The 24,353-nt window shown below is 45.0% G+C and overlaps 1 protein-coding gene across 3 annotated transcripts in view; it reads right to left on the reverse strand.

Annotated features, from left to right (window-relative positions):
• Window positions 1-678: 678 nt before the first annotated feature.
• LOC307039383 (NACHT, LRR and PYD domains-containing protein 3-like) overlaps window positions 679-24,353 on the reverse strand; it is a 35,616-nt gene continuing 11,941 nt past the window's right edge. The window contains exons 3-17 of one of the 3 annotated variants that reach the window (XM_079681391.1): window positions 23,200-23,435; window positions 21,099-22,884; window positions 18,779-18,952; window positions 18,226-18,396; window positions 14,837-15,010; window positions 12,030-12,203; window positions 8,011-8,178; window positions 7,551-7,594; window positions 7,317-7,357; window positions 6,823-6,869; window positions 6,211-6,428; window positions 5,083-5,342; window positions 4,437-4,553; window positions 4,177-4,318; window positions 679-2,195 (exon numbers count right to left, since the gene is read on the reverse strand). In XM_079681391.1, coding sequence (XP_079537517.1) covers window positions 1,561-2,195; window positions 4,177-4,318; window positions 4,437-4,553; window positions 5,083-5,342; window positions 6,211-6,428; window positions 6,823-6,869; window positions 7,317-7,357; window positions 7,551-7,594; window positions 8,011-8,178; window positions 12,030-12,203; window positions 14,837-15,010; window positions 18,226-18,396; window positions 18,779-18,952; window positions 21,099-22,884; window positions 23,200-23,435 — 4,387 coding nt within the window. In that variant the 3' untranslated portion in view covers window positions 679-1,560. The remainder of the gene's footprint in view (window positions 2,196-4,176; window positions 4,319-4,436; window positions 4,554-5,082; window positions 5,343-6,210; window positions 6,429-6,822; window positions 6,870-7,316; window positions 7,358-7,550; window positions 7,595-8,010; window positions 8,179-12,029; window positions 12,204-14,836; window positions 15,011-18,225; window positions 18,397-18,778; window positions 18,953-21,098; window positions 22,885-23,199; window positions 23,436-24,353) is intronic. The other 2 variants (XM_079681392.1, XM_079681393.1) reach the window with 2 other exon arrangements.

Consider the following 24,353-nt stretch of genomic DNA (forward strand, 5'->3'; position numbering starts at 1 on the left):
GTCCAGGTGGATATATCACTGCAGTAAGTATCCAATGGGAGGCTCTCACTGATTGGTTGAATCCAGGTGGATATCCAGTGTTTATCCAGGCTGTGTGTGTGAGCAGCTGCTGTCTCTATACTTCACTGTAAACTCTAAATGCTTTTCCTGCTTCAGTTATTAGTTTCAGTTCTTTAAGATGTTTGATGAGTCTTAGGTTTGAATGATAAATATGAAGAGCTTAGAGGATTGAAATATACATCTTGTTCTGCGTGGGCATCCTTTGTAAGACATACACACAGTCATATCTACAAGAACATGGATGTTAAACCTCTGATCCAGCAGCAGTAACTGTGCTCTGACTTGCTTGAAGTGAATAATCTGCTCCTTGCTGTTCGGAGTTAGATTCTTTATGGTGAAACAGATACTCGCTGGTTGCTTTAGTAAAGGATGGTTTGGTTTGTTGGATTAGCCGCCCTTCTTTCACGCAGTGGAGGAAACAGCTGTTGTTTAGTGTGAGTTCTGTGAATCAGATAAACTGAAGCGGGGCTCGTTAACATTTCAATCATCCATCACCACCTCGCTGAAGTGGATCAATGACGCCCAGCTCTGCAGATCATCAGTGAACAGGATTACATCTCGGTGCCCGTTCTCTGTAGGGTTTCCTTTTTTGTTTTTCAATAAAATAATACAAATACATGAAGTTTGCTGATTTATTCTTACATTGGAAGAAGCAGTGCAGACTGTAGAGGACCTGGGACGCTCATAAGACTAAGATTTATTTGACCAATTCATGGATTCCTGAGCTGAGCAAGATGGAGCAGGGAGATGCTGCCTTCAGGGACCAACACAGAAATACGACATTCCTGCACCACTCACTGTTAGCACTAAAATATCCAATGCGGCTTCTCGAGTTAAATTTGAAGAACATTAAATGTTAACAGCAAAGTTCACTTATATTTGTACGTTTCTTTTATGCCGTCTACGTGTATGCAATACCAAGAGTACACCAGCAGATGTCCCCATTCAGACTCAATGGTTATATTATCATGTGCACAGCAGCTACAGTGTAGTTATGGTAATGAACATCTTAGGTCCCGAGCTCCAACAGTGCAACATATTATATAAAGGACATGAGACAACAAATACAGTAACAACACAACAATACAAATAGTGCAATGAAACAGAGCACGATAGATTTGAATAGAAATAGTGCAGGTGAAAGAACAGTCAGGTTAAAGGACATCCAAAGCATGGACTTGTGTTCGTTATACTTTGGGGAAAAAGGTTGTTCACTATTGCCACGTAGGTTTACTTCACCATCTAAGGATATTATACTTGCAGTCCCCACCAGGTACAGGTCTTTGCAGTTTGATCACACAAAACAAACAGAACTCCCAATCGCACGCCGAGGTACCAAAGGCCCCAAAAACCCAAATCTGACCCAGAAGTCAGTATCAACTGGTAAAATGAGAACAAGCCCGGGGAGCTGCTCTCAGGAGACACGAGAGAAGGAGAGTAGCCCTAGTTACAGGCAACTAAACACAGGACTAGACTTCAACTGTCACACGAGGTTTTGCTTCAGCTCGAGTGGAGCTCTTCGTAAAGAAGGTGGTCCAGCTCTCGGAGAGCGTTGATCAGAACCCTGCTGGCTGCAGATCCTTTTCTTCGCACCGCGTCCACCACCTCTCGTGCTCCAACCCGTGCTCCGTCATTTCGGGATTTGGTTCTGGCTGACTCCATTTCAGATTCACTGATCACCTGAGACTCAAGGAGTTTATCCAGAAGGTCGTTCAGGACAGGTAGAGACACTCTTTGAATGAGCTCTGTCCGAACTGAGAACAGCCACTGGTCTGCTGGGACTCTGGTCTCTGCTGGGTCTCTGGTCTCTGCTGGGTCTCTGGTCTCTGCTGGGTCTCTGGTCTCTGCAGGGACTCTGGTCTCTGCTGGGTCTCTGGTCTCTGCTGGGACTCTGGTCTCTGCAGGGACTCTGCTCTCTGATGGGTCTCTGGTCTCTGCTGGGACTCTGCTCTCTGCTGGGACTCTGGTCTCTGCTGGGTCTCTGGTCTCTGCTGGGTCTCTGGTCTCTGCTGGGTCTCTGGTCTCTGCAGGGACTCTGCTCTCTGATGGGACTCTGGTCTCTCCAGGGACTCTGCTCTCTGCTGGGACTCTGCTCTCTGCTGGGACATTACTCTGGGATAATTGCCGCCTTGGATCTGGTAGATAAACAGGGAAAATACTTGTAATGAATAACCAACAGTCACAGTTATAATATGTATCATTTCCTCATTAAAATGTCTAAAAACTAATACACCTATGTTATTCATGTTTTGTTGAGTTATGTATGTGTTAAGAACTCAGACACTTAAGATGTAGGACCCAATTGCAGGACAGGACACGGTGTTGGCAGGAAACTCTGCGGAGCAGGTATCGGCGGGGCCCCCAACGGGACAGGATCAGGTGTTGGCTGGACCTCCAACGGCACAGAACAAAGGATTGGCAGGACCCCTGGCAGGAGAGTAGTCGACGGGACCCCCAACGGGACAGGTCATGGAGTTGGCAGGACCCCCAGCGGAACCGCCAACGGACCAGGACATTGGGTAGGGACTTGAGAGGGAACTTGAGAGGAGACTTGAGAGGTGACTTGAGAGGTGACTTGAGAGGGCACTCGAGAGATGATTTGAAAAAGGACTCCAGAGGGAACTTGAGAAGGAACTTGACAGGGGACTCGAGAGGAGACTCGAGAGGAGACTCGAGAGGGGACTCGAGAGGAGACTCGAGAGGAGACTCGAGAGGTGACTTGAGAGGGCACTTGATAGATGATTTGAAAAAGGACTCCAGAGGGAACTTGAGAAGGAACTTGACAGGGGACTCGAGAGGAGACTCGAGAGGAGACTCGAGAGGGGACTCGAGAGGAGACTCGAGAGGAGACTCGAGAGGTGACTTGAGAGGGCACTTGATAGATGATTTGAAAAAGGACTCCAGAGGGAACTTGAGAAGGAACTTGACAGGGGACTCGAGAGGAGACTCGAGAGGAGACTCGAGAGGAGACTTGAGACGGTCGGTAAGCCGACAGGACACAGGAAGCTGGCATCGGCCGAAGAGCCAGTACTGGAGCCGAAACTGGAGTCGGGACCATGGGTGCTGGGGCCAGTACTGGAGCAGTCTGTAGGTGAGTGAACAAACGATTCATCTGTGCAGCCAGTTGTTGCATCTGTGTAGAGATGTTTTCCTGAATCTCTGCCTGGCGTCCTCTCAGCTCTTTTATTCCCTGGGCGGCTGTGCCCAGCTGTTCCCTGTGGTGATCAACCTTCTCGCCTTGTGCTGACAGAGCGGCGTGAAGTGTTCTTGGGTCGGCTGGGTCCATAATGTTTAGTTCGTTCTGTTAAGAACTCAGACACTTAGGATGTAGGACCCAATTGCCCGACCCGGGAGACAGAGGTAAAGTATTGGTGAGATACTTTATTTTTCCAAAAAACAGCAATAACAACAAAAAAAGGTCACTATCGAATCTCAAGTTTGAGAAGACAAAAATAGAGAACAAAATGAAAGCGCTCACGCAGTGAGGAACCAAACCTTTTCAAGAGCATAGACCTGACCATGGCAAGAGACAAGACCAACTGACCCTGAACACTGGGAGACAGGGGAATTTAAACACAGGATAACAAGACAGGTGGGAACAATCAGGGGGGGGGGCTGACGCTGATGAGCACAGGAGACACACGAGGGAAACAGGTGAACACAATCAGGAAATTAGACACACCAGGGAAACTAAGGACAGAGAGGAAAACACAGGGAGAGGGACCAGACAATACACAGGGAGGAGAACATGACAAGGAGAACAGCAAAACACCCACCACCAGACACACCCAACTAAGAACGTGACAGAACTAAGAACGTGACAGAACGTATATTATCCCAAAGGGTTCAGGGAGACGTGTCATTTTAATCAAGGTAACAGTACGTTCATCACGGTCTCCTGTAATGGCGGAGTATCCACTTAACCATGAGAAGATGAAGACTACAACTCCCATGATGCCACGCTGTTTCACCACCACACTAGTTTGTATTAGTTTAGGACTATCACAGGTTGTGTGTTTGATGCGCTGCCATGGAGCCTTAATAGAGAAGGCTATGAGATGGAGCTTTAGAGTTCTCTAGTCTGTCACTGGCTCTGAGCTCAGGTGGAGTCTTTACCTTCCAGTGGCACGCGCCGTTTCCAGACTTCATTTCCACGTTGGTCTTTGACCTTCAGAACCACTCTCTCTGTGCTCGTCGTCAGGAAAACTTCAAATGTCGGATCGTAATCTGGTCCAAAACCTGAATCAAATCTTTCATCCTGAAAACCAGAAGCAGAAGTTAAAGCGTATCAGTTTCTTTCCTGATTGTGAATCCACATGCAGATAAATGTGTGTTGATGATCAACGTGTTTCATCAGAGCAGTATCAGTGACTCACCTCAGGCTGAATGAGGAAGCCCTCAGGTTCACAGTGCACACTGTAACTGTGATCAATGTCCAGCTCACAGCGGGAGGAGATCTTGACGTGCACAGCACTTCCTTGTTTGACAGCAACCTTTAGTAACAAGACATTCTGATCACTTTAGTTCCTGCTCTCACAGTCAGGGAACATTCATTTAAAGATCTAAAAACAACAAATGGTGACTGACCTGCTCTGCAGAGTGATGAGATATACAATCAATTACAAACATATGAATGATATATCACTCCTCTCTGTATCGGGACATTTGAAATAGTTCTTTAATTATTGGATTTAAGCTATTGAGCAATACTGTTATAGAGATGTTGAATATATAATACTGATCACATAGGTCTTTGAAACACAAAAGCCTGCTGCCTGAACGTCCAAAGGAAAGGATGAGATCACGTGATCCATCTCAGGAAGCCTTCAGTTTTGTACTGTGTCTACCATATATGCCTTATGTATCACAAGTGACACTGGCAGACCGAAGTACAAGCTGAGAGAGAATCCAAAATAACCACAACCATGAGGATTCAGTTCAGATAGATCTTACTCTCTCTGTGGAAACATCTGTGGTTAAAAAAAGTCTTTGGTCTGACAGTGAGCATGTATCTGACTTTACCTCCTCCTTCGGGACGTTTTTCTGCAGCAGGAGTACATCCAGTATCTGCTCCTCTCGGCCCGGGGGTCGTAGGAACAGCAGAATTTTGCCTTTTATCCGCCGCTTTAGAAGCCTCTTCAATGTATCGATGATGAGGCCAAAGGAAGAGAGGTGAGGCACCTTCACCACCACGTGAGTGGGTGTGACCTCCAGCGGCTCCAGGATGCTCAGGCCTTCATCAGTGATGTGGACGACAGACAACAGGCCGTCCAGGAGCAGCGCTGTGGAGCAAAGAGCTGGTCATCTGTTGCATTGAAACAGCTTCATCATATTCAATGTCACACCACTTTAGCTCAGAGCTAATGTTCATCTAATGTCATTCACTTTGGAGCCTCACTGGGATGTTCCAGTTTATATCCTCCACCTTTATTCTAATGTTTCATTATTGTTCTGTCCCCTGTGATCTTTCTGATGGGAGCATTTACTGTTATGCATAAACTTTATTCGTTATATTTGTATTTATAAGAACGCTGAGTTGTTTGTCAGAACAGCTCGACTGAGTCCGGTCTCATGTCTGAGTGATTCTCTAGATGTGTGAAGAGTTTTCTAAAGCTTTCAGGGCGTAGAAAGTCTCATTTATAAATGTTGTTGTCTGTTGTTTTGTTTTGTTCATGCTTCAGCCAGACTGACAATGTAAAGAGCAGAAAGAGCAACAGATGGATAACAAAGTCAGAATGAATCAAACTGCTAGCTTAGCATCACAACAGTAACAGAGAGTTAGCGTTGAGTTAGCACTGTTAGCAGCTGAGCAGGCTATGGACTGGATCACAGTTTAAATCTCTTTAATATTACAGTGAAGAGACTGCAGAGGGACCAAAGACAATCCAACTCAGTCTTTAGAGCTGCATCGTCTGCTTCAATAATGATCCATCATGTCATGCAACACATCCACTGAATGGACGTTTCCTTCTTTTGGGGACAAAACTATTTGAATATAAAGAATACATTTGGTGTCTGAATTATACCGTTGTTATCTTTGTTAAACTAGTTTAATAAAGCTGCTTCATAACCTTTGAACAGTAGTGGATATTAAAAGGTTCCACAGAAACATTATACAAGTGTATTTGTGTTAGTACTAGATGTCTTTACCATCCTCTGTCTCACTGTGTGGCAGGTGGAGCTGGCAGACGGCAGCTTCATCAGAACTCTTCACGTCGAACAGCGGCCCTGCTGCCTGCTTGCCAGCTGATTGGAGGAGGCTCTCCTCCCAAGGGACCGTCCTGTACCGAAGCTCCGCCTCCTGAGCCATGACGAACACCAGGCCAGTCGAAGCACACTGGAACATACCTGGACCAGGACACCAGAACCTGTAGACACACAGGGGACAGGTTACTACACCAAGCCTTCACTGGCCTGTGTTCTGACTGACAGGTGTTCATCCAGCTGGAGTCTGACCTGGAGCAAGGTTTGATGAAAGATCTGAAACACCTGATGATTACAGGAACATCACTGAAGATGTGTCCACATGCATCAGGATGTGTGCGTACACAAACTTTCATTAAGTTAACAAAATATCTATCCAGCGAGGATCTAGAGTGGTCCAAGAAAACAATCCTAAACACAGAGGCATTCATTTATTCATGTCTGTTAGAAAGAGATTGGATGCAATACCTCAAGGTGAAAGACATGAAATTAAACACAATCAAATAAATATATATTTTGAATGTGTTTAAATAATGTTTGGTCATGGTATAGCATTACCTGTATGGAGATCCAGTTGTGTGTTCAGGTGAGAAGGATTCAGGAGCCTGGAACAAACAAAGTTATTTATTTATTATTTGAAAAATGCAAATTAGTCTGGATCATGTGAGTTCATTTACACTCACAGTGCAGTATTGCCAGCCAATCACAGTAAAGTATTACCAGCCAATCACAGCACAGTATTACCAGCCAATCACAGAACAGTATTACCAGCCAGTAGGAATATTTCCCATTTCGTCGGGGTCCAGATATTTTAAATGGCAGCGTCATATACATGTATTGAATCAACTTGGTGATATGTAATCCTCTCAGGCACACCTCCCATTAAAAAAAAGAAACAAACACTAATTAAATAGAAATATTCTTGACTCATAATCGAATACCTGAATCATTCCATCAATTGCGAGCGTAATAGCGTTTAACTCGACAGCCCTAACTTTGAATTCAGTGGTGAAATAAATACACTTCTCTCTGTTCAACTGCTCCTCTCTCACCTTTCTGTCTGTCTTCACTTCCTGTTCCACATCGGAGTCACCTGATGGAGAGAAGAGGTGACACAGAAATAATAATTAAACTTGAACAAAGGGAAACATTAGCAGCCAAAATGATTGAATAGAGCTGTAACAACATGGAATACAAATGTATTGTTGTTGTTCTATAGAGACCTTTTGAGATCAGATGTAATGTAGAATATCTGGATGAATGGAGGACATGGTTTCAGTACTCACAGGTCTTCTGGATCTTGGCTCCGATCGTCTCTCCTCTTCGGATCCTGTAGGGATGAACACAATCCAACAGTTTGAGATCCAGTTTAAATAAGTGTTTATTCTTTGAGTCAGCTTCAGAGTCCTGATCTCATGCTTCACATCCCATCATATCTTCTCTGCAAACACTAGACTGCCTGCCACAGCTCTCAGCTGCTTTACAGGAAGTGACCAGTCATTAGAAACTAAAACCATCCCATAGAAAACAAACCACCTTTCCCACTCTCTGTAAAACCCCATATGTCTGTTAGAAAGTTGATTACAAGAGTTTGGCTTTGCAGGTTCAGCTGGCCTTCTATGGTTGATGGAAGAATGAAAGAGCCTGCAGTCAGTGGGTAACATCACTGATCTGTTTCCCCTGTGACAGAAACACCTCCCTGTGTTTCATACAATACTGCTGAACCATCAGAGACCCCTTACTGACCTGAGAGTCTCCAGTCTGCAGTCTGGACTCTCCAGAAGATCTCTCAGCTCCACTTCCGAATCCTCCAGATCGTTGTAACTCAGGTCCAGATCTCTCAGATGGATGTTGGACTTCAGAGCTGAGGCCAGAGCAGAACAGCTGATCTCTGACAAACTGCAGCTCCTCAGACTGAATAACGAAAACATGATGTAACTTTAGAAAACAATGTTCCTGTTTGAAATAACTCCAGGTTTAATAATCTGATCAGAGCTGAAGAAGTTTAGAAAGTGGAAACTCCAAATGTTGTAATGTTACAACCCCAAATTCAAAATGGCCGACTTCCTGTACGTTTCTTTATACACCTCCAAGAGGCTTTTTGGTTCGTCTCCGCACTTTTCATATGCACATTAAAATAATAATCAGGATAATAATAATAATAATCCTATCGATATCAGTAATGTAGAGAGCTATCTGCCGTTATGATTTCAGACCCTTTCTCTTTGCTTTTGTGTGTGTTTGGCAGGGTCAATAGGGTCTTCGCCGACCTCTGCTCTCAGACACTAATAAGTCATCTCCAGAGTTCAAAAAACAATCTTATTCTGGGTTAATAAATCATACATTCTGTTAGAAATTAAAATCAATGTTTAATGGCAACATTTAGTTTAAACATACCGTCAGCTAAAAAGCTGTTTAATTCTGAAAAAAACGGAAGTTACATTACATTGCATTTAGCTGAGGCTTTTATCCAAAGAGACTTACAATAAGTTCATTCGACCAGGAAGATACAAACTTTAAGAAAACAGAATCATAAGTTCATCAGGTTTCATAGAGCCAAACATTTCAAGTGCTACTCAACTGGCTTTAGATAAGCCAGCCCTTTATTAGTATATAAGTGCTTTGTTAGTAATTCTATCTCTGGAAGTGGAGTCCAAAGAGATGAGTTTTCAGTCTGAAGAAGATGTGTAAGCTTTCTGCTGTCCTGATTTCAATGGGGAGCTCATTCCACCATTTTGGAGCCAGGATAGCAAACCCACGTGTTTCTGCTGATGGGAACTTGGGTCCCCCTCGCAGTGCGGGTGCAGCGAGCTGTTTGGCTGATGCAGAACGGAGTGCACGTGCTGGGGTGTACGGTTTAACCATGTCCTGGATGTAGGAAGGGCCAGATCCATTCACAGCATGGTACGCAAGCACCAGTGTCTTGAAGTGGATTCTAGCAGTTACTGGAAGCCAGTGAAGGGAGCGGAGGAGCGGCGTGGTGTGGGAACATTTAGGAAGGTTGAAGACCAGACGAGCCGCTGCATTCTGGATGAGCTGCAGAGGTCGGATGGCACATGCAGGTAGACCAGCCAGGAGGGAGTTGCAGTATCCATAAAGAAAAAGTAAATCTGTTTACAGTTCTGTTTCATATGGGTTGTTAGAGCCAGTATTTTGATTTGATAAGAAAGGCCACCTACAGTAATTGTGACGTCTGTAGTCAACGCACTATAAAAGGACTACAATTCCCACGGCGCCTGTGCTAAAGCCACAGTGATGGGCAACCTGTTGAGAGACGCCGTCGAGGAACAGTTTTTAACCGTAACACTCGTGCTCGTACCGTACACGTACATACAAACCGTACAAGTACCCTTTAAGTTGTAAAGTATAAGCATTATCAAGACAGAAAGAATACCTAAGTTGTTTGTTTTATTGAGTTTTGTCTATTTCTTTTGAATATTGTAAAGGCCTATTTTTCTTTGTTGCATGTGCAAAAGTTTGTTATTTTGTTTTGAGCAAACACATCGCAACATCTTCTAAACCATCGGAGGCCAAGCAGCACTTCATACTGTGAGTGATTTAAGGAAAGAAACGAGTTAGAACTGTCTGTTTGAGGCGTCTAGTGGCTTGATGGAGAAACAAGGAAGGAAGCCACGACATGGGTGTTGAGAGATGTATCCATAGATCTCTTCATTTTGCTCTCAAAGTGCACCAAATTCATGCTTTTAACTTCAATATTTAAAAATCTTCCAGGGGGAGCATGCCCCCGGACCCCCCTATGTGAGGTCCACACACCACCTATAAAAATAGCACTTTACCCCTGCTTACACCTACAGTGGGGCAACAAAGTATTTAGTCAGCCACCAATTGAGCAAGTTCTCCCACTTAAAAAGATGAGAGGTCTGTAATGTTCATCCTAGGTACACCTCAACTATGAGAGACAGAATGGGGGGAAAGAATCCAGAAAATCACATTTTAGGATTTTTAAAGAATTTATTTGAAAACTATGGTGTAAAATAAGTATTTGGTCAATAACAAAAGTTCATCTCAATACTTAGTTATAAACCCTTTGTTGGCAATGACAGAGGTCAAACGCTTTCTGTAAGTCTTCACAAGGTCTTCACTGTTGCTGGTATTTAGGCCCATTCCTCCATGCAGATCTCCTCTAGAGCAGTGATGTTTTGGGGCTGTCGCTAGGCAACACGGACTTTCAACTCCCTCCAAAGATTTTCTATGTGGTTGAGATCTGGAGACTGGCTAGGCCACTCCAGGGCCTTGAAATGCTTCTTACGAAGCCACTCCTTCGTTGCCCGGGCGGTGTGTTTGGGATCATTGTCATGCTGAAAGACCCAGCCACGTTTCATCTTCAATGCCCTTGCTGATGGAAGGAGGTTGTCACTCAAAATCTCACGATACATGGCCCCATTCATTCTTTCCTTTACACGGATCAGTGGTCCTGGTCCCTTTGCAGAAACACAGCCCCAAAGCATGATGTCCCCCCCCCCCCCCATGTTTCACAGTAGGTGTTCTTTGGATGCAACTCAGCATTCTTTCTCCTCCAAACACGTCGAGTTGAGTTTTTACCAAAAAGTTCTATTTTAGTTTCATCTGACCATATGACATTCTCCCAATCCTCTTCTGGATCATCTGAATGCTCTCTAGCAAACTTCAGACGGGCCTGGACATGTCCTGGCTTAAGCAGGGGGACACGTCTGGCACTGCAGGATTTGAGTCCCAGGCGGCGTAGTGTGTTACTGATGGTAGCCTTTGTTACTTTGGTCCCAGCTCTCTGCAGGTCATTGACTAGGTCCCCCCGTGTGGTTCTGGGATCTTTGCTCACCGTTCTTGTTTCTCACTTTGACCCCACGGGGTGAGATCTTGCGTGGAGCCCCAGATGGAGGGAGATTATCAGTGGTCTTGTATGTCTTCCATTTTCTAATAATTGCTCCCACAGTTGATTTCTTCACACCAAGCTGCTTACCTATTGCAGATTCAGTCTTCCCAGCCTGGTGCAGGTCTACCATTTAGTTTCTGGTGTCCTTTGACAGCTCTCTGGTCTTGGCCATAGTGGAGTTTGGAGTGTGACTGTTTGAGGTTGTGGACAGGTGTCTTTTATTCTGATAACGAGTTCAAACAGGTTCCATTAATACAGTTAACAAGTGGAGGACAGAGGAGGCTCTTAAAGAAGAAGTTCTGTGAGAGACAGAAATCTTTGAAAACCTCTATGAAACGTCAAGCTACTCCACAGCACCCCAAAATAAATCTCTGGCGCTGACACTGAGCCTGACTATTTGTGTTGGGGGGGCCTGACTTATTTTTTTCTCCAAAGGGGGGGCCTGACAGAAAAGGTTTGAGAACCACTGCTGTAGCTCAAGCATTTATGCAATTTAGGCCTATAAATTGTTTATGTAACTGATGTGCGGTGTGTCCATGGTTTTGAGTCTGTGTGTCTTGAGCGCAGCGCCGTCTGCTTTTTTCAGTACAGTAACTAAAGTAGGACTAAGCATACCGGTAGTTTCTGTGGACCTGTCTGCCCGTTTTGTGAGTGCACTGCGCGCGAGCGCACTTGTGTGGCATTGATTGGGATGACCTCATTAAAATAGCGTCCCCCCAGTAAAAAAATCCCCACTACACCATTGGTTTTAATACACATATTCAATTATTGTATTTGATATCATTTGTTAAAATCATGATGGAGAAATTAAGATGAAGGTTTGTTATAAGTGTTTAAAGATCAAACACAACTCTCTTCCTCTCAGCACAGAAGTTAGAGAAGGAGAACTGACCTGAGGGTCTCCAGTCTGCAGTCTGGACTCTCCAGAAGATCTCTCAGCAGCTCCACTCCTGAATCCTTCAGAGCGTTGTAACTCAGGTCCAGATGTCTCAGATGGGAGGGGTTGGACTTCAGAGCTGAGGCCAGAGCAGAACAGCTGATCTCTGACAACCTGCAGTTCTCCAGTCTGAATAAAGAAAACATGATGTAACTTTAGAAAACAAAGTTCCTGTTTGAAATAACTCCAGGTTTAACAATGTGATCAGAGCTGAAGAAGTTTAGAAAGTGGAAACTCCAAATGTTGTAATGTTACAACACCAAATTCAAAATATTAGTATGAGCAGAGTGCACATGTGAGCAAACTGTCAAAGTGTGTAGAGCTGTTAAAGCTGACAGCTGATCTGCTGAAGCAGACCTGGCTTCAGTGAGGCTTCAGAGGAAAGCCCTCCTCTAGTCTGATGAGCTCTGAGAGAACTCCTCTCGTGTGATTACAAAGACACCTGAACACATTTATCAAGCATCAAGTGTCTTTCACCAGACCTGAGATTTAGTTTGAAAGGACTTCTGAGGACCCTCTTCTCCACCGTCATCTCCTCAAACCCCGTGCTGACACCCTCCCTTCCTCCACTTCCACTTTATGCACTTCATTCCTCCAGTTTTTCTCTGACAAAATCACTGCCATGAATCTCTCCCTATCCGCTGCATCTGACACACCTCCATCTCCTCCAACATCCACCGCCACAATTTCTCCCCCCATCTCCCTGGACCTCCCGAGCCCTCGTCCCCATGGCCGCCTCTCCCAGTTCACTCTGGTTACCCCCCCTGAAATACTCAAACTGATCAGCTCCTCCAAACCCACAACCTGCTCGCTTGACCCTCTACCCACCCCTCTTCTGAAGTCCTGCCTCCCCGTCCTCTGCCCCTACCTTGTCAACTTTTCAACTCCTCCCTGTCCCAAGGAACCGTTCCCTCTGCCTTCAAAACTGCTGCTGTCACTCCCATCCTCAAGTAACCCCGTCTGGATCCCTCCTCCCTCAGTAATTACCGCCCCATCTCCAACCTCCCCTTTCTCTCTAAAACAATAGAACGCATCATCTCCAAACAACTCCACCGCCATCTCCAAACCAATCAGCTTTATGAACCCCTTCAGTCTGGTTTTCGTCCTCACCACAGCACAGAAACGGCACTCATCAAAGTCCTCAATGACCTCCTCACCTCAGCGGACACCGGTTCCCTCAACATCTTCATCCTCCTTGACCTGAGTGCAGCCTTCGATACCGTGAGCCACACCATCCTGCTTACCCGACTCCAGGATATCGGTATTGAAGGTACTGCACTCAGGTGGCTCCAGTCCTACCTGTCCGACAGATCCCACTTCATCTCCCTCAACAACCACTCCTCTACCACAGCTTCAGTCACCCAAGGTGTTCCCCAAGGTTCAGTACTCGGCCCCCTCCTCTTCATCATCTACATCCTCCCCCTTGGTCAGATTCTCCGCCAATACAACCTGGACTTTCACTGTTACGCTGACAACACACAGATTTACCTCAGTACCAAATCCCCCCACAACCCCCCCCCCCCCCACATCGAATCCTGTCTGACTGCAATAAAATCCTGGATGCAACAGAACTTCCTCAAACTCAACAGCAATAAAACTGAACTCCTCCTCATCGGCTCCAAATCCACCCTCAGCAAAACCCCCAACCTGACAGTCACCATCGATGGCACCCCTGTTTCCCCCTCCACCCAGGCACGCAACCTTGGTGTTATATTTGACCCCACCCTCTCCCTCGAGCCCCACATCCGTCAAGTTGTAAAAACCTCATTTTTCCACCTCCGCAATATCGCCAAACTCCGTCCCTCTCTCACCCGCCCCGATGCTGAGCGACTCATTCACGCCTTCATCTCCTCCCGCCTTGACTACTGCAACTCACTCCTCTTTGGCATCAGCTCCCTCAACAGACTCCAGCGTGTCCAGAACGCAGCCGCCAGACTCTTCACCCACACCAAATCATGGCATCACATCAACCCGGTCCTCAAAGAACTCCACTGGCTTCCCGTTTCACACCGTCTTCATTACAAACTCCTGGACCTCACCTATAAAGCCCTCCACCATCTGCCCCCCCCCCTACCTCACTGACCTCCTCATCCTCTACCAACCACCCCAGTCCCTCAGATCCACCTCAGCCGGTTTGCTCTCAATCCCCAAGGCCAAACTCCGGAGCTTCGGGGACAGAACCTTCTCTGTGGCAGCCCCGAAGCTCTGGAACTCCCTCCCCCAAGACCTCCGTGAGTCTGATTCCCTCACCCTGTTCCAGACCCGTCTCAAAACCCACCTCTTCAACTCTGTATCCATAAGCCCCCCCCCCCACTCTCAACCAACTTCCTCCTGACTGCTTTTCTGTTTTGTTTTGTTTCTTTGTTTCTTTTTGGTTTTGGTTTTGTTTTGTTTGTCTACCTTCCCTCCCAAATGTAAAGCGTCTTTGGGTTCAAGAAAAGCGCAATAGAAATATAATGTATTTTTAGTATTATTATTATATTCAATTATTGTATTTGATATCATTTGTTAAAATTATGATGGAGAAAATAAGATGTATTTCAGGTGTTTAAAGGTTCAGAGGGAATTATGCAGTGAAGGTGTTTTTATATATATATAAGTGTTTAAAGATCAACATGGCTCTGCCAGTTAGTGAACTAAACCACAGAAGAAGAAAGTAGACTTTAGCATTAAGATGCTCAGTGAGGATCAGCCTGATGTCTGCAGCTCAGTCAACACAACTCTCTTCCTCTCAGCACAGAAGTTACAGATGGAGAACTGACCTGAGGGTCTCCAGTCTGCAGTCTGGACTCTCCAGAAGATCTCTCAGCAGCTCCACTCCTGAATCCTTCAGAGCGTTCTGACTCAGGTCCAGATGTCTCAGATGGGAGGGGTTGGACTTCAGAGCTGAGGCCAGAGCAGAACAGCTGATCTCTGACAAACCGCAGCTCCACAGACTGAATAAAGAAAACATGACACATGACACTTTAGAAAACAAAGTTCCTGTTTGAAATAACTCCAGGTTTAATAATCTGATCAGAGCTGAAGAAGTTTAGAAAGTGGAAACTCCAAAGGTTTTAATGTTCAAACGCCAAATTAAAAATGGCCGACTTCCTGTACGTTTTTGTATACACCTCCAAGAGGCTTTTTGGTTAGTCTCCGCACTTTTGATATGCGCATTAAAATAATAATTAGAATAATAATAATCCTATCGATATCAGTAATCGACATTGAGTTGAAGCACTGCCAGGCCTCGGTTATCGACGGTCGGGATGACTGCCCGTCCGCCGTTCCTAGGCCTACCAGCTCGACGGCTGCATGGAAGCAGGAGTGGGAGCTAGCCGGGCCCTCCCCCGTCAATCGCTACATCTGGGACCCAGGAGATGGTGCCATAGGAGGAGATGACCTACCACGCCGGCAATGGACCACACTAAACCGTCTACGAACTGGGCTCGGTCGCTTCAAAACATCAATGAAGAAGTGGGGCCTGGCAGACAGTGCTGCATGCGAGTGCGGTGACCCTGAACAGACTGCCGAACATATAATAACCACCTGCCCTTTATATAGACCACCCTCGGAAGCCAGCCTCTTCGACTTAGGACCAGAGATGCGGGCATGGCTACACAACACCGAGTTGGACCTCTGACGTTACACAAAAGAAGAGAAGAAGATATCAGTAATGTAGAGAGCTATCTGCCGTTATTATTTCAGACCCTTTTTCCGCGCTTTTTGTGTGTGTTTGGCAGGGTCAATAGGGTCTTCACCGACCTCTGCTCTCAGACCCTAATAAGTCATCTCTAGTTCAAAAGACGATCTTATTCTGGGTTAATAAATCATACATTCCCGATCAGAATATGTGTGTAGAGCTGTTAAAGCTGACAGCTGATCAGCTGAAGCAGACGTGGCTTCAGTGACGCTTCAGAGGAAAGCCCTCATCCCTCCTCTAGTCTGATGAGCTCTGAGAGAACATTAAGGACTGTCTCAACGAGCCCTTCACTTCCTCTCGTGTGATTACAAAGACACCTGAACACATTTATCAAGCATCAAGTGTCTTTCACCAGACGAGGGCTTTTGTTTGAAAGGACCTCTGAGAGTTGCCCCCCCGCCCCTCGCTACTATGATCATTTGAGCTTTTAGTAAAACACAAAAAGAGCCTTCAGTCACTTTTCTATTGAATAGTTTTAGAGAGAAAGAACATTGACGTGCAGGAACACAGACTTCTCATTAATATTAAACACAACGTGTTTCTACTTCACATCTGAGACTCTTATCCATCTACACCAGTGGTCACCAACCTTTTTAAGCCCAAGATCACCGACCTCGGCCTAGGTGAAAGAAGAGATCTACCTATTGCAGAATTGAGTGAAAAAGACGGCCCAGACAGTGCTTCCAATTTGAGGCCTTTTATATCTGGCTCATCTGAATTACTGTTACAATGAAGGCTCCATAATCAGCTCACGGCATATAGGCAGGGGTAAAGTGCTATTGGGGGGAGGACTTCACCTCCTAAAGGGGGATCCTCACCTCCTCTAGGGGGGTCCGGGGGGATGCTCCCCCGGGAAGATTTTTTGTTGAAAGCATCAATCTGGTGCACTTTGAGAGCAACATGAAGAGATCTATGGATACCTCTCTCAGCACCCATATGAGACAGAACTGTAAACAGATTTTCTTTTTCTTTATTGATATTTTACAAATCATTCCCCTTTTAAACTGTATTCTTGTTTTACTGCCATATAGTAGGCTATTTCATAACTGTTTTTCATTTATTCTCTTATTGTTTGTATAACTATAATGATCATATGAAGGTGTGCCGCGGAAATAATCTTTGAGACAAAACCTTTCTAAACACTCAGAGAGTCCTTTAGCTCACCTGAGCCCCTCAGTCTGACAGGAGAGGACTCTCCTCCAGCTTGTTGTGGAAACAGCTCCTTATGTCCGTTAGTGCAGTTAGCTAACCAGATGCTAACATCACGGTCCCCGCTGGCACCGGTCCCTCTCTCTCCCTCCCACTCTCTCCTTCCCTCTCCCTCTCTCTCTCCCACACTAAATGCGCTATTGCCACATACACAAACAGCCGAGCTTGAATTACACAAGCACACGTGTATTTCCATGCAACTCTCTGATTGGTCTGGTGTCTTGCCTCTGTTGCGTTCAGTGAACACGGGAAATTACAGTCATGCCGTTGTCTCTTGTGTCATGATGAGGTTCACGTAAAGCACGGTTAATGTATTATATTATTGAGGTGTCTCAAATATACGTCAATCAAGTGGCACCTGCTAACGGGGTGGTGGATGATGGGTTTACATCTAAAAACGTATTTTTCAAACATTATTATTTTATTTTTCTTTCTTTTGTTACTTTTTTTTTTAACGGTCCGCGATCTACCCGCACCACACTAGCGATCGACCGGTCGATCGCGATCGACTGGTTGGCGACCACTGATCTACACTAACTCATGATGTGCAGCCAGACAAGAACTAACCCTCAGAAACTCATTCAACTCAAGATCACAACGTTTACAAAGATCACAAATAGGATGGATTTTAAATGTGAAAAAACCTCCAGAATATTTATTTTAGAAACAGTAAAGCATCATGTAGCTTCAGAAACATGTTGGAAACAGCAACAACTAAAAATACATGTCAGTGTTTGATAGTTTTAATACACATATTGTGGAGCCGATGAACGGGAGTCAGAGACGGTGCATTCAGAATGGACTTCCACAATTTATTATCCATTCAACCAGACAAGGTAAGTACATTTACTGCTACTGCATGTCAAGCTAGCAGGAAAGACAACAACCCCGGTACCCTCACTAACGGGTCCGAGTTCCAACACAATAATCTCAACGGTGAATTATGTCTTATAACGTGTCACCACAATATTCAATTATTGTATTTGATATCATTTGTTAAAATCATGATGGAGAAAATAAGATGTATTTCAGGTGTTTAAAGGTTCAGAGGGAATTATGCAGTGAAGGTTTTGATATATAAGTGTTTAAAGATCAACATGGCTCTGCCAGTTCGTGAACTAAACCACAGAAGAAGAAAGTAGACTTTAGCATTAAGATGCTCAGTGAGGATCAGAGTGATATCAGCCTGATGTCTGCAGCTCAGAGTCAACACAACTCTCTTCCTCTCAGCACAGAAGTTACAGATGGAGAACTGACCTGAGGGTCTCCAGTCTGCAGTCTGGACTCTCCAGAAGATCTCTCAGCAGCTTCACTCCTGAATCCTTCAGAGCGTTGTGACTCAGGTCCAGATGTCTCAGATGGATGTTGGACTTCAGAGCTGAGACCAGAGCAGAACAGCTGATCTCTGACAACCTGCAGCTCCTCAGACTGAATAAAGAAAACATGATGTAAGTTTAGAAAACAAAGTTCCTGTTTGAAATAAGTCCAGGTTTAATAATCTGATCAGAGTGAAACAGGCTTTTAATGTCAGAGATGATGTAGAAACAATCCACTGATCATCTGGAACTCTAACTTTGATCAGATGTTTAACTCCTTCATCTCCCTCACAGCTCATCAGTACTGAGAGCATCTCCACTGACTCATGGAGCACAGCGTGAGTCTGTGGAAGCTCAAACTCTCTCCCTCACACATTCACCTTCTCTTTGTTACTCTGATCAATATTCAGTCATTAGCAACACTGGAAAATAATACATTTTCAGAAAATCATAAATAAAAACAGATCCGTATGAAGTTCAGTCAGAGAACTGACCTGAGAGCCTCCAGTCTGCAGTTTGGACTCTTTAGTCCAGAACTCAGCAGCTCCACTCCTGATCCCTTCAGACCGTTGCCTCTCAGGTCCAGATCTCTCAGATGGGAGGGGTCAGACTTCAGAGCTGAGGCCACGACTTCACATTCAGTCTCTGAGAGTTCACGGCCAGTAAGTCTATAATAACACATATATTACAACAGGTGTTAAAAAACAGGAAACATATTAACCTCAAGCATTTGATGAAAGATATTTGACATTTTCTGTTATTCCATGTGTAGCAGGATGAGCAGTAAATGCTGTTGTAAGGCATATTCTTCTTAGCCTATCACCCCAGGGGGCGGAGGCTTCTAGCTGGCGGCCTCTTGTTCGCTGGTGCCTAGACCTACCCACTTCCGTTCTTGCCGTGTTTTGCTTCCACCACCGGCGTAGGTATGTTATAGGAGAATAGCTGGCTTCAGGTAAAGTTCCGCAACTTCTCCATCATACTTACGTGTAGTCACGTTTTGTTTTGTATAGCGGAGGGTCTTCCTGGCGATTCCCGTCAAGTAGCCCTAACGTAGAGAGCATGAAACTCTCTCCTCTCTGCCTGATCGGTATGTACGGCGATTTGTTCAGTACATTCACCACACCTTTCCTGAACATTAATATTATACTTGTGTGTTTATTAGTAATCTAGGACCAAGCTAAGGCTTTAAAGAACCGCTGCTGTTTTGCTGCACCGAAAAAGAGGGGTTTCTGACGGTAGGGTCATCACCGTACTGCTGATCCTGTGTGCTGCTAAGTGCCAATTAATTGTCTGCTTCTGGCTATCGTGTCTGGTCCGGTTTGGCATTGTCCACGGCAGTATCATCACCTGCCTTATTGATCCTGTGCTGCTAAACGCGACCTCAATTGTTCACTTTTGGCTACTGTGGTTGGGCCGGTTTAGCGTTGCCTACTCTATAGGTCCGCTCCCCTAGTGGGATTTTAGTGACTGGACTGCTGGGCTAACTCCTTCTGTTTAGTTATTCTTTCCTTCACCAATTTAAACTATTTTGTTTACTTTCTTTTTCATTAATAGTTTATTTTGTTTATTCCTATTTTCTTTCTTTACTTTTGGCTTATTTACATCTAGTGTCGATATATCTTTGGTTAATTCATTTTTTGTTTATTGATGAAAACTGTTTTCTTTCTTTGCTTTTTGCATAGTTTTGTTTATGCCACATGATTGCCAGTAGGGCTGCGGCTAATTTAGGTTTATTTCATTTTGAGTTATTCTGTGCTTTTGCCCCCCCTGTTTTAGTGACTGAGAGCTGAAGATGGTGGAGTTGGTGTCCGAGGTGGTGCTTCCCCCTTTCCGTGTGCTGTGCTTCCCCCGGGTTTTTGGATCTTTTCTCCGTGTGATTGTGTGAGTGTGGAACACGTGTGACCTCCCCCACTGGTAAGCCTCAGCCCCCCCTTGTGAATGTTTTTACATTGTATTTTTACTATTGTACAAAAATAAACTCTTCTGTTTTTGATAATTGAACCACGTCTCTTGTTCCATGAGTAACCGAACCTGTGTGTCCTAGTGACTTAAAACTTGTTATATTTCCCTGGGTGAAATTCCCAGGGTGGCGTTGTCGGACTTAGTGGTTTAACCAAACTACTGTTAAACCAATACATTTCATATTATATATTATAATAGAGTGTAATGTGTTGACAGTGTGATCTGATCACATGTCTGTGCTCCTGCTCTCAGTGACTGTTACCAAAAGAAAAAGAAATTAAATAAATCACTTAACAATATTAGAGATGTACATATTTAAATGTTCATTAATATTTGGATGTGAATGATGAAATATGTTTTGGCTTCTCTGAGCATCTGAACATTTATTGCAAACACAATTAACAAACCAATAAAGTTTCAATCTTTCAAACTGAATACCATCAGATGTTCCCAGTATATCAGCATTAACACATAACTCTGTTATTAGTGGGAAATGATATAGATCTTATTTTAAACTCTAACACATTGTGATCAAAACGTGTGTCTGTTTAATGATAAAGAAACTACTAGAAAGTAATAATAACATGTTTCTCTGATAGCTAAGTCCTGCTGTGTGGTGTGATCACATGCTGAGGAACCTCTAGAGTCCTTCATGTGTTTGTCATGTCGCCTCCATCACTCAATATGAAGAAAGGAACGCTTCAGTTTAACTATTATTATAAATAAATAGAAGAACAGTGTTGGGTTTATTTTGCTCTCAGTATTTAAACAGCAGAAATCTTATCGTGTTTATTTGAATAATTAAACTTCTGATCCACATTAGTTTATAAAGTTAATCACATCTGGACTCACTTGGCCTTCCTGCAGTTCCTCACAGCTGGAATCAGTCTCTGTCGTCCCTCCTCTGATGTGTTGTACTGATCCAGGTCCAACTCATCCAGAACCTCCTCTGACATCTGCAGCATGTAGGCCAGGGCAGAGCAGTGGATCACAGAGAGTTCATTCTTTGATCTGTTCCCTGACTTCAGGAACTCTGTGATCTCCTGATGTACTGAGAGGTCCTCCATCTCTGTCAGACAATGGAAGATGTTGATGCTCCTGTCAGGAGAGGAATCATGACTGCTCATCTCCTTCAGGTTGCTGATGGCTCTCTGGATGGTTTCTGGTCTGTTGTCTGTGCGACCCAGCAGGCCTCCTAACAGTCTCTGGTTGGACTCCAGAGAGAGGCCGTGGAGAAAGCGGACAAACAGGTCCAGGTGGCCATTTCTACTACTGAGGGATTTCACCATGGCTCCCTTCAGGAAGACATCCAGGGATGGGTAATTCCAGCCTATCTTCAGGAAGCCCTTCAGCACCTCCGTGTCTCTGTTGGTGTAACAGTGCAGCATGTAGACTGCAGCCAGGAACTCCTGAACGCTCAGATGAACAAAGCAGTAGACTGTTCTCTGGAAGATCACACTCTCTCTTCTGAAGATCTGTGTACAAACTCCTGAGTGCACCAAGGCCTCGGTGACGTCCAGACCACAGCGCTGCAGGTCTTCTTGGTAGAACATGATGTCTCCTTTCTCCAGATGTTCAAACGCCAGCCTCCCCAGCTTCAGAAGAAGCTCCCTGTCAGCCTCCGTCAGCTGCTGTGGACTCGTCTCATGTCCCTCTTCATACTTCTGCTTCTTCCTCTTGGTCTGGACCAGCAGGAAGTGTGAGTACATGTTAGTGAGGGTCTTGGGCAGCTCTCCTCTCTGGTCTGTAGTCAACATGTGGTCCAGAACTGCAGCAGTGATCCAGCAGAAGACTGGGATCAGACACATGATGTGGAGGCTCCTGGAGGTCTTGATGTGAGAGATGATTCTGCTGGACAGGTCTTCATCACTCCATCTCCTCCTGAAGTACTCCTCCTTCTGGGCGTCAGTGAAGCCTCGTACTTCTGTCAGCCTGTCCACACACTCAGGAGGGATCTGATTGGCCGCTGCAGGTCTGGAAGTTATCCAGACGAGAGCCGAGGGAAGCAGCTTCCCCCTGATGAGGTTTGTCAGCAGCACGTTGACTGAGGACTGCTGAGAGACATCAGACACAACCTCATTGTTTCTGAAGTCCAGAGAAAGTCTGCTTTCATCCAGGCCGTCAAAGATGAGCAGCACTTTGCAGACAGCCAGCTGCTCTGCTGTGAGCTTCTGTAAGGTTGGATGGAAATCATGGAGCACCCTGAGAAGACTGTACTGCTCACCTTTGATCAGGTTCAGCTCCCTGAAGGAGAGCGGGATCACCAGACTGACATCTTGGTTTCCCAAACCCTCGGCCCAGTCCAGAGTGAACTTCTGCACTGAGAAGGTTTTTCCAACTCCAGCGACTCCGTTGGTCAGGACCGCTCTGATGAGAGTCTGTTGGTCAGGTGAGGCTTTAAAGATGTCCTGGCACTTGATTGGAGTGTCATGGAGGGTCTCCTTCTTGGAAGCTGTCTCCAGCTGCCTCACCTCATGTTGGGTATTAACCTCTTCACTCAGGCCTTGTGTGATGTAGAGCTCAGTGAAGATGCTGTTGAGGAGGGTTTCACTTTGATCAGTTCCTTCAGTCACACGTTCACATCTCCTCCTCAGACTGAGCCTGTGTTCATCTAGAACCTCCTGCAGACCACGTTCTGCTGGAAGAGAAGGAAACAGGAGAGAATCAGAAACTTACTCACTTGCTTACTGGCTCTACAACAGTACACCTAATCAAAAACACAAAACCAGGAAGAGTCCTACTTTACTAATTTCTGTAAAGGTTCTTTGCTAACATTCCCCTTTAGATCTGTCCAGTACAAACAAAGGAAAACTCTGCTGTCTGTTTTAAAACACATAACAGAAAACAATGCCCGGAGGAAGACCAGAGGACACTGAGCCAAAGAGAGTTCATACAAGAGTAGAGACCCAGCGCCCCGACGGCCTAAAGACGCTGCATGTGTTCGGCCTCTTACCTCGTACAGCTCTGCTCTGACTGGCTGTCTGCAGGCCAGCTCTGGTTCTGGATCTTTCTCCACACTGGGGACAGGAGGGGTCTCCTGATGGAGGTCTCTGCTCCCAGTATGAGGTGATGCACTGTCTACAGAACCAGTGTCCACAGCTGGTAGAGACTGGATCCTTCAGGACGTCCTGACACAGAGCACAGCTGGACAGCTGCTGCTCCACAGGAACACCACTCTTCCTCATCCCTCTGTGGAGAGCAACACATCCTTTGTAGCTTTGTAAGGTTTATATCTCTATATAATATATGTTAGTGATCAGGTAGATAGTTTACACTTCACATTATTATAAAATCAAACCTCATCCTGTCTGGATTCATCACCCAGAGGAGCACATGGTCCCTGTCTCTACTAGACACACACAGCTGTATTAACCTGGAGCACTATAGCGTTACAAACACAATTCACATAGAATAACAACATGATAGTGATTTGTAAAAAGCCTGAGTTAATGCTTTGTCAGGTCTGTCTCCAACACAACCAGCATCAACATTTATAATGTTTTCTGACTGAGACCGGTTTGATTAAAGCTAGGCTAACAGTAGCTGCTCCATCAACACTCAGAGTGACTTCATGTTGTCATAAGTACAGCAGTGACTATATTGATAGCACCACAGACAGTCTCTGGTTTAAACAGGAACATGAATAACCCTGATTGAATATGAGCTGCTGTTGAGCTCTGTTCTCCTCTCTGATTCTCCTCAGACCGTCAGAGACCACAGGAACACAATCTCAACACCAGTGGCGAGCTGTCAGGGCCCTCTAGGCCCTACCTGAGGGCCAAAGACATTTCAAAAAATAATATTTGAAAACATTAAAAAATATATAATATATTCATTTTTTTTAAAATATTTTTTTTGTTATATATTTCATTAGTTTTACCAAAATAACTTCATTTAATTGTAATTAAAATAACATTTCCAAATAAATAAATCCTTTGAATCTGCCTGTTCAGTTTCTGTTTGAATGTGAAGGGTTAAGGGAGGCTGTGGCTCAGTGGGTAGTGTGCTGGACTTCAAATCAGGGGATAGCAAGTCCCACAGCATGTCGTTGTGTCCCTGAGACACTTCAACCCAAATTGCTCCTGTGGGGATTGCCCACAGTACTGA

Source organism: Notothenia rossii (assembly GCF_949606895.1).
Source record: "Notothenia rossii genome assembly, chromosome: 5".
Taxonomy (NCBI): Eukaryota; Metazoa; Chordata; class Actinopteri; order Perciformes; family Nototheniidae; genus Notothenia; species Notothenia rossii.